The 10,246-nt window shown below is 52.3% G+C and overlaps 1 protein-coding gene across 1 annotated transcript in view; it reads left to right on the top strand.

Moving 5' to 3' along the window:
• Nucleotides 1-8,483: 8,483 nt before the first annotated feature.
• ELL (elongation factor for RNA polymerase II) overlaps nucleotides 8,484-10,246 on the top strand; it is a 72,201-nt gene continuing 70,438 nt past the window's right edge. Inside the window, exon 1 of the mRNA XM_014831561.3 lies at nucleotides 8,484-8,682. Coding sequence (XP_014687047.3) covers nucleotides 8,548-8,682 — 135 coding nt within the window. The 5' untranslated portion in view covers nucleotides 8,484-8,547. The remainder of the gene's footprint in view (nucleotides 8,683-10,246) is intronic.

The raw sequence follows: 10,246 nt of genomic DNA, 5'->3' as shown, positions 1-10,246 counted from the left end.
AGGACACGCCCTCTTTCCTCAGTCTCACCGACCTCAGGCTGCGAAGCTGGCCCAAGTGGTGGCCAGCTGGACCATAGGCCGACTGGGTGACTTGTGGGCCTGGGTGTGAGAGTCTCTGCTGCTGTCATTCCCCACTGCCAGTTGCGTGCTGGTGTGGTGGTGGTCCACTGGGTACCCACAGTGGCCTCGTTCTATGCCCAAGCTTCATACATTATGGGGACAAGTTTTTTGTCAGGTATACTGTGAACATTTTTCCCCACTCTGTGGCTTGCTTTTAGTTTTCTTACTGATGTCTTTCAAAGAGCAGATGTTTTAAATTTTGATGAAGTCCAGTTTATCAATTTTTTTCTTTCGTTCCATGTACTTTTGTCGATAGTTGCTGAGCTCATTGTGTAGAGATTGTCTAGATTTTCTTTTAATGTTTTATACCATTCACTTTTATATTGACATCTGAGAACCACTTTGAGTTAATGTGTGGTATGAGGTTGGGGTTGAGGTTCGCTTTTTTTCATATAGCCATCGAGTTGTTCCAGAAACATCTATGGTGAAGACTTTCTTTTCCCTAGTGAGTTACTGTGGTAGCTTTGTCAAAAGTCACCTGGCCAAGGGGCTGGCCTGGTGGCATAGTGGTTAAGTTTGCACACTCTGCTTCAGCGGCCCAGGGTTCATGGGTTTGGATCCTGAGCACGGACCTACAGACTGCTCATCAAGTCATGCAGTGGTGGCGTCCCACATACAAAATAGAGGAAGACTGGAACAGATGTTAGGTCAGTGACAATCTTCCTCACACACACACACACACACAAAAGTCAGCTGGCCATACATGCATGAGTCTTCTCTAGACCCTGCTCTGTGCTGAGGGTCTCTGTGTCCCCTTGGCAGGCCCCATACTGTCCGGAAGACTGTAGCTTTTTAGTAATGCTGGGGTCAGGCTGTGTGTGCCTCCCAACTTTGTTCCTTTCTTCTAAGGTTGCTTTGGTTGTGCCCATTATTAGGTGAGCAGACCAAGTCCCAGAGAAGAGACAGCTCCTTCCCAGGGTCCCACTGCCTGGGAGCAACAGGCAGGATTAGGCCTCGGTCAGCCTGCCTCCAGGGCCCATGTTCTGCCCACTGGCCGGTTCTGCACCTCCCTGCAAGTTACGGCCAAGAGACGAGAGGGCTTGAATGCCAGGGCCAGGAATGTGAACATTAGTGTGTTCATCCTCTTGGTCATTCCATCCTGAGTGGTCTGAACAGGGCAGGGGTGGGGAGCTGGGGCGTCCAGGCCGGGGGGCACTGAAGTTGCCCTGAAGGCACAGGAGGCTGTTAGCAAGTGGGCAAGGGTGCTCCAGGTGCTGGCATGGCATATGCAGAGTCGTGCTGTGTGGATGTTCCGAGGACATCAAAGCGTGTACTGTGTACCCCTGCGTGCCTCCTGTGTACCCGTCTTGGGCGATGACTCATCCTGGCCTTGCCCTCAAGGGATGTGGCTTGGAGCAGGCTGCAAATTAGAAGTGAGCACAGTATCTCCTAAGCACTTCAACAGGGTGACGTTTGCATGCCTCCATCTCATGTCATCCTTAAAGGACAAACCCCTGGGGGTGAGGGCAGGCTGGGGTCTCACCCAGCATGGGACCATCAGTGTCCCTGAATGCCTGTCCTCTGTTTCTCCTCCTCATGGAACTCATCTTTACTCCTTTCCATACAGATGGGGCTGGTTCCCCACCAGCCTTCAGGGGTGGGTCTGCAACCCAGGCTCCACCAAGACAGCCAATTGGAGCATTGCAGCCCCCTAGCCACAATGATTGGCTTTCAGGTGGTCACGTGACCTACAGTGAGCCAATCAAAACCTTTCCTGATGCTTCAGCTGGAGCTATGGGGAAGTAGATGCTCTCCTTCTCCAGGGGCTACTGAGCTGGTGGGATGATGGCCTGGCGCTGATGTGGTTATCTTTGTCTCCACAAAGAGAGGGCCTGACTGAGAGTGAAAGCCACCCAGAGAGCAGAGCTGAGAGAGAGACTGAGTCATGGTGCCCCTATTCAGCTCCTGGAGCCAGCTGTGCCTGGAGCCTGTCATTTCTTCATTCTTTTGAGCCAGGACATTAACTGTTTTTGCTTGAGCCAGGCTGGACTTTTTGTCACATGTGAGCGTTTGGAGGAGGAGGGTCTGCCAGGTTATATCAGCTTCTTTCTATGGCCCGTCCTTGTCCTCCTGGAGGAGCCTCCCTGACTGGCAGAGGACATAAAGGAGTGATCATAAATGCTTGTGGACAGACAGATGGACAGAGGAAAGGAGATTACCATAGAGAGGATCAGCTGTGGAGTCATCAGTCAACTGAGCATGGAAGTGTTTTAATAGACACTAGAAACTTGACAGAAGGTACAGCCAGTGCACAGGCCACCTGTGAGGAAGCATCCCCATGGCCATCACTACAAACCCTTCCCGGGTAATGCTAGGCCTTATTCTCTTCATTACTCATGGTGAGGATGATGCAGCTGACTCAAGAAGCAAGATGGTAGTTTGGAGCACTTGGAGCCCCACCTCACGTGGAGCAGTAAAGAAATAATTCAGTAGGCCTGAGTTGTCCAAACCCTGCACATTCCCAAAAAAGGACTGGCCCTTGATCAACTCCTGGGAGGTCATCTCTATGCCCTTGGAATGTCCTGATTGATAAGAATGTCTTTGTTTACCTGAGACCTTGGACCATGCCAGATAGCCTATGTTAACAATTTGATTTAGGGTGGGGGCCTTTGGCCACATGGCATCAGCTCCACCTCCGGAGGGGCTGGAGGCTGAGGCTACCACATGGGTGGTCACCTATATCTGTATGACTGACCCCTCCTCCCCAAGAAAAACCCTGGACACCAAGGCTCAGGTGAGCTTCCCGAGTTGGCAATACTCTGTGCGTATTGTCACACATTGTTGCTGGGAGAATGAAGCGCCATCTGAAAGTGGAAGCTAGCACCTGGTTTCTCCTGGTTTCTGCCTTATGCGTCCTTTCCCTTTTCTGATTTTATTTTAATTATTTTATTGAGGTTGTATTGGCTTATATCATTGTGTAAATTTCATGCATACATTATTACATTTCAGTTTCTGCGTAGACTGAATTGTGTTCACCACCAATAGTTTAGTTTTGATCAGTCACCATACATATGTGCCCTTTTCCCCCTTTTGCCCTCCTCCCACCCCCTTCCCCTCTGGTAACCACTGATCTGTTTGCCTTAGCCATGTGTTTGTTCACTTTCCACATATGGGTGAAATCATACAGTGTCGTCTTTCTCTGTCTGACTTATTTCACTTGGTCTAATACCCTCAGGGTTCATCCATGTTGTCACAAATGGCATGATTTTTTCTTTTTTTAGGGCTGAGTAGTATTCCATCGTATATATATACACCACATCTTCCTTACCCATTCACCTGCTGATGGGCACTTGGGTTGCTTCCACACCTTGGCTATTGTGCGTAATGCTGCAGTGAACATAGGGATGCATGAATTCATTTTAGACCATCTCCTTTCACTGTAATCAACCATAGCCATGAATATAACAGCTCTTCTGAGTTCTGTGAGTCCTTCTATTGAATCATTAAACCTGAGGATGGTCTTGGGGACTGCTGCTAACAGATGTCTTTACTCCCGATCCCGAGAAGGCTGTGAGCTTTCCCGTTGTACAGGTGAGGCCCAAGACCCCAAAAGGTGGACTTGCTGGCTCTGAGGTACCCACTAAGGGAGCAGTGGAACAGGCATGGGGCCGTGGGACCTGGACTGCATGCTGGCCACCTCACCATGCAGAGGGGCCGGCTCCAGTCTGAGTGCTCTTACGGATCCTCATGTGCCCTCTGCAGCAAAACAGTGTTTCCAAATCCCCAAGGCCCATTCGCTCTGACTGAGCAACCCCTCTGGTGGGAAGTTGTGGGACAGATGTGCAGAGATGCAGCTCTAAGTGCTGTGGGCTGCAGAAATTTTAAGGTGTTCCTGGAATTTCCCATCCTGCGTCACCTTAGGACTGGGAATGGGGTGGGTCTACTCCTATGATGCTGTTGTTATTGGGCACAGCTGACCTTAGGATATGGCGGTAATCCACGTGGGCCTGACCCCACCGGTTACAGAAGAGAAAGTCAGGGAGATTCGAATTATGAGAAGGATTCAGCGTGCGGGAGGATTTCCATGAGGGAGATGGAGGGGGCTTTGTGATCAGGGCCTGAGAGTGGCCACCAGCTGATAGCAAGAAATGGGGGGCCTTAGTCCTACAATTGCCAGGAAGTAAGTTCTGCCAACAACCTGAGGAGCTTGGACACGGATCCTTCTTCACTGGAGTCTCTGGATGCAGATGCAGCCTGGTCGATACCTTGATTGCAGCCTCATGAGACCCTGAGCAGAGGACCAATTAAAACATACCAGACTTCTGACTCACAGAAACTGTGAGATAATAAATGTTTGTTGTTTGAAGCTACTAAGTTTGAGGTACTTTGTTACGCAGCAGTAGCTAACTAATATGTGTATAGCAATAGCTGACTAATGAATAGTGGGTGTTCATCCCACTGTGGTTTAAAAACCCATAACTGCAAACAATATAAATGTCTAACAGAAAGTGATGATGTAGATAAACTATCGTAAACCCATTAATAATAATGATTTCCATGGTGATGCCATTTGCCATTGGTCCATGGCCAGGGTCTTGGGTAAATGCTGTTATTGTCCCTATTTTATGGATGAGCAAACGGAGGAACAGAGAGGGCAAGTCATGTCCAAGGCCACGCACGGGGTAAGTGGCAGGCTCAGGTTAGTGTTCCCATGATAGAGCCAGAGCTTCTGAGGGTGCTTGCCAGGTGGGGTATGTGTCAAGGGGCCACCCCAAGGTGATCAACTGGTCTCCAATTTCTTGGGTGACCTAGTTCTTAGAGACGTTTGGAGAGCACGCCAATGCCTGATGATTCCTCCAGTATTGTTCCTGGGGTCTTGTTGGGAGGCACTGGGACATTAAGTGTAAAGTGGAGAAATGTTCGATACCAAGCAGCACAGTGCATGGTTGCAGTCTTGCTAATTCTCTTAACTTCTCCAAGTCTCAGTTTCCTCATCTAGCAGATGGGTCCAAACCACTGTATCCACCCCAAAAGGCAGTTGTGGATGCCATGCCCTGAGCACCGAGCCTGGTGCGTTCTAAGCACTCGATGTGGGGTGTCTGTTGTTACTGCTATCTGTTTCTCATGAATCCACGGCGGCTCAGAGAGGGGAAGTGCCTTTCCCAACATCGCACAGCAAGCTAGTCTGCCCTTAAAGCTGGCTCCTCCCATGTTCTCCTTCATTCAGCAGTCCGGCTCTCTCTACCCTCGCCATCCTCTACTCTAGACCACCTGCACTCCTGCTCCCCTCTTCCTGCCCTTCTGTGGCCCCTCTGGGCAGCACAGCCCTGCCTAGTCCAATGTTTATCTGACCTAGCTTCCCAAATAAACAGCTGGGCACAGACAGTGGGCAAACGGGTCAGTGTGTCTGAGCAAGTGCTGGTATCTTCCCTGTAAGGTGAACTGATCCCAGGGGAGGGGTGGAGGAGCTCTGGGCTCAGACAGGCTGGCGTTGGGATCTCTGCAGCAGCACATGAGACCTTGCTGTCTCTCTGGGCCTCGTTGTCCTCATCCATGAAATGGGCTGATATGGGGCTGGCCCAGTGGCACAGCGGTTAAGTGCACACATGCCGCTTTGGCAGCCCAGGGTTCACCGGTTTGGATCCCGGGTGCGGACATGGCACCACTTGGCAAGCCATGCTGTGGTAGGCGTCCCACATATAAAGTGGAGGAAGATGGGCATGGATGTTAGCTCAGGGCCAGTCTTCCTCAGCAAAACGAGGAGGATTGGCAGCAGATGTTAGCTCAGGGCTAATCTTCCTCAAAAAAAACACAAACAGAAATGGGCTGATAGCTGTGTTGTGAAGATTAAATGAGATCATTTATTCATTCAACACATATTTGCTGAGCACCTACTCCGTACTAGGCCCTGTGCGAGGGGTGTTCAATGAGGAACTATAGAGAAAGGGACCTAGGTACCAGAGGTAGGGTGAAGGCTAATCAGGAGGGCTCTGGGTCAGAAAGATCCAAGTTCAAGTTCCCGCTAGCCCACTTACTGGCAGGGTGACTGCCCCCACGTGCTGCCTCACCCCTGTAAGCCAAGTTTCTCCATTTGTAAATGGAGATATTAATGACAGGTACCGGAAGAGTTTGCAAGGAATCTAGCAGTCCCTGTGGGGTCAGCAGTTCATGGTCAAGGGGTGAATGGCTGGCAGTGCCAACCTGGCAGCAGTGGGCAGAGCTAACAAGATCACCTGGGTAGAGGCATAAGGAGGTCACCGAACTTCACCTTCCTCTCTCACCTCAAAATCTTCATCCTGTGACCACCGTCTGTAATTAGGATAAAGCGAGAAAGAAAACAACTCAAGAGCTTTCTGCAGGGTAGGAGACCTGGGAGCCCGGGAGGAGTTTGTCTGGGCAAGCTAGCACTGGTCTTCAGCCTCAGTTTCCCCACCTATAAAATGAGAGATTGATAAAATGGTGCAGTTCCTGTGGAAAAATGGTCTGGCACTTCCTCAAAAGGTGAAACATAGAGTTACCATGTGGCCTAGCAATTTCATTCCTAGGTATAGACCCAAAAGAAGGAAAACATTGTCCACACAAAGACTTGTATATGAATGTTCACAGCAGCACTGTTCATAATAGTGAAAAACTGGAAAGAACCCAAATGTCCATCGATGGATGAATGGATAAAACGTGGTCCATGCACACAATGGAATATTATTCAGTCATAAAAAAGAATGAAGTTCTGATACATGCTATAACATAGATGATGAACCTTGAAAACATCAGCTGAGTGAAACAAGTGTTGACCTTTAAAAATAAGCCAGTTATTTTAGCAACAAGTGAGTTTATTCTGGAATAGGGAAGGGATTGCAAGTCGGGACATATAAACCATGGTGAGCTAGGGGCAAGTCAGGAGAACAAAGGAGAAGAGCATTCTTTTATAGTGAAAAAGAGGGGAGTTGGGAAGGGCTGTTTTGAAGGAAACTCCATCAGAAGAGAGTGAGAATTTGAACTTCTCATTGGCTGAGTGTGGTGGTTTCTCATTGGCTGGGCTGTTGCTGGTTGAGGAGAAAACCTTCCTTAAAGTAAGCTGCTGCTTTTGGGGAAGAAAGGTCCATCTGCAGAGGGCAAGGAGTGGTGTGTGAGAGCTCCCCCTTCGGGGCTTCCTATTTTATTTTATTTATTTATTTATTTATTTATTTATTTATTTATTTTAAAGATTTTATTTTTTTCCTTTTTCTCCCCAAAGCCCCCCTGGTACATAGTTGTATATTCTTCGTTGTGGGTCCCCTTCTAGTTGTGGCACGTGGGACGCCGCCTCAACGTGGTTTGATGAGTAGTGCCATGCCCACACCTTAGTGGTTGCCAGGTGCTGGGGAGGAGGATGGGGAGTGATTCCTTAATGGGTAACGGGGTTTCCTTTAAGGGTGATGAAAATATTCTGGAAGTAGATAGAGGTGGTGCTTGACGACATCGTGAATGTGCTAAATGCCTCTGAATTGTACACTTTAAATAGGTTAATTTTATGATATGTAAAATGTTTTTTTAGGGGCTGGCGCCGGGGCGGAGGGGTTAAGTTCACGCGCTCCGCTTCCAAGGCCCAGGATTTTGCTGGTTCGGATCCTGGGCGTGGACATGGCACCGCTGGTCAGGCCACGCTGGGGCAGCGTCCCACATGCCACAACTAGAAGGACCCAGAACTAAAATATACAACTATGTACTGGGGGGATTTGGGAAGAAAAAGAAAAAAAAAAAGATGGGCAACAGTTGTTAGCTCAGGTGCCAATCTAAAAAAAAAAGTTTTTTTAAAAATGGGGGAGCTGGACAGGGCCTGTCGGGATGTAGGATTTATTCTATTAAAAGTCTTCTCTTATCGTGAGCAAAGTTTACTGGGCCCCCTAATCTCTCAACAATCCTGGTGGGGAATCCAATCCGGTCACCAGGGAAGTCCCACCAGCCCAACCCAGAGTCCAACGCGCGCTCGGTTTGCATAGTCACGCCCACCACCCGGGCAGCCCCTGGCCCCGCCCCCACACGTGTTTCCGGCCGGCCCCGCCCCCTCCACGCCCTCGCTGCGGCTCTCAACAGATGCCAAAGACGGAAGACTTGGAGAGACCTCATAAATAATGCATCACGTCAGCGGCCGGTGGGGGCGGGGCTCCGAGGCGCCCGCCTGAGTCAGGGTCCTGAATAATACATATTGAGGCGGGGCCCGGAGCGGGGCGCGTGTCGGGGCGGAGTTCGGGCACGGAAGTGCCCACCTCTAGGGCCTTGAGAGGCGGGGCCATCCACGCTTTATGGAGAATATGCAGGCCTTCTCATGAGTAATGCAGCACGTCGGCGGGCCTGGCGGCAGCGACTAAAGGCTTAGGCGGGTCTGGAGAGGGCGTGGCCAGCTGCGCTCATGAATAATGCAACGCGTCAGCGGGCGGCGGGGCGGGGCGGGGCCGGCGCGCCGGCGCCGGAGCCGGGAAGCGGGGGCTGGGGAGCGATGGTCGCAAGATGGCGGCGCTGAAGGAGGGTCGGAGCTACGGGCTGTCGTGCGGGCGAGTGAGCGACGGCAGCAAGGTGTCCGTGTTCCACGTGAAGCTCACCGACAGTGCTCTGAGGGCCTTCGAGAGCTACCGCGCCAGCCAGGTGAGCGGCGCGGGCCCGGTGCGGCCGTCGGGGACGTCGGGGCGCAGGCCGGCCTCGCGCGCCCCTCGCCGCGGCGTCCTGGCCTGAGGGCTCGGCGTCTGGCGTCCACGGTGCTGCTCGCCGGTCCCTGGGCCGGCGCGTCGTCGCGGGTGGGCACCTGTCTGGCTCGGGGCGCTCGGAACCCCGTTCCTTCTCGGTGCGGAGAGGCGACACTGGCTGGCGGCCCGGGGCGGCCGCGGGGCCCGAACTCGCGCTCCTGGTCCGGTGGGCGCCTGGGTCGTCACCTGGAGGCGTCCGGGGCCTTTCCCGGCTCACCGGCCACCGGGGCAGGAACTGATACGTGCACCTGGCCGGGGGCGGGGGATGGCAGCGCTATCCGGGCACCAGAGGTGGGGGGCTTGGGGCTTCTCCGTCTGAGTCCCTGGCAAAGTGGCCAGTGAGGTGACTGTTCCTCCGGGGAGCAGCTTTTGCGTCTAGGTTCCTGGCAGGGTGGGTCAGTGGGGCACCGCTGTCGGGGCACCTGTGGGGTCCTGTTCTGTTTGTGTGGGAAGGCTGTGTCTGCACTTGAGGGCCGTCTTTGACGCTCCCCAGTGAGGCCCCGTGAGTTGAGCGCAGTTTCAGATCTTAGGAAGGGGTGTTTGGGGCAGAAACTGACAGCTTTTCCCACTGGACACCTTTGGAGAGTGGGAGTGTTTTTAGGGGAAGAAGCTCTGCATGTGGAGGTGGCTGGCATGCTGCCTTTCTCAGGCTGGGAGCTGGTGGTGGGTACCTGGGAGGGAGCTCTGGCCACCATACCTGGCCAGTGACTCTCAGACTTCTCCGGGGCCGGTTTGGGCCCATCTGGGGGAAATTGAGGTGTTTCAGTTCTGACACCTGGTCTGGGGTGCAGGGGAAGGCTGCTGTGCATTTTCTTTCAGGCCTGGCTTTGGGGCACATCTGGGGCCGTGGTCAGAAACCTACTCCTTCCCATTTCAGTTTGTATTATGGCATCCTCTGTGTTGGGACAGAAGTTGCAGGTGCCCACTGGTCAGGTCTTGAGAGGAGGTGGGTTGGGGGCCCTTTTTCTCCTTGCCTGGAAAGTGGGGGCTTTATAATCAGAAAGTGGGGAGGGGTCTGGTGTCAGGCTTGGGGAGGCCCGGCTCCCTGCATGTGTGTGTCTGTGTGCGCATGTTTGTGTATATTGGGGGTGGGGGGGTGCTGTGGGCGGGTGAGGAGAGAGACTAACTAGGAAGGAATGTGGCTTTCTTCCTGCCCTGGACTTGTTCAGCACCATTAGCTAAGCCGGGAATTTCTTCCCCTGTTTTGTTCCCACTACTTTCCCGGTGCCCACCCTTTCCGTGCTTCTCCCCACTTTTTGGGGCAGTTTCCTTCCTGTTCTGGTGTCTCAGTTTCCCCTTCATAGAACAGGGACTTCATCTTTTTTGGAAGATGGAGGTCTCACCTTGTCGAAAGGATTCCCCTAGGTGCGGCTAAGGCACCCCTGCAGGTGAAGAGGTGGAGGAGGTAGGGCCAGGAGGTGGAGCCTCCCTTCCTTGTGGAATTCCAGCCCTGAGCAATCCTGACT

Source organism: Equus asinus, chromosome 10 (assembly GCF_041296235.1).
Source record: "Equus asinus isolate D_3611 breed Donkey chromosome 10, EquAss-T2T_v2, whole genome shotgun sequence".
Lineage (NCBI taxonomy): Eukaryota > Metazoa > Chordata > Mammalia > Perissodactyla > Equidae > Equus > Equus asinus.
Note: the sequence above shows the minus strand (reverse complement) of the source record. Positions and strands in the feature narration are given on the sequence as shown.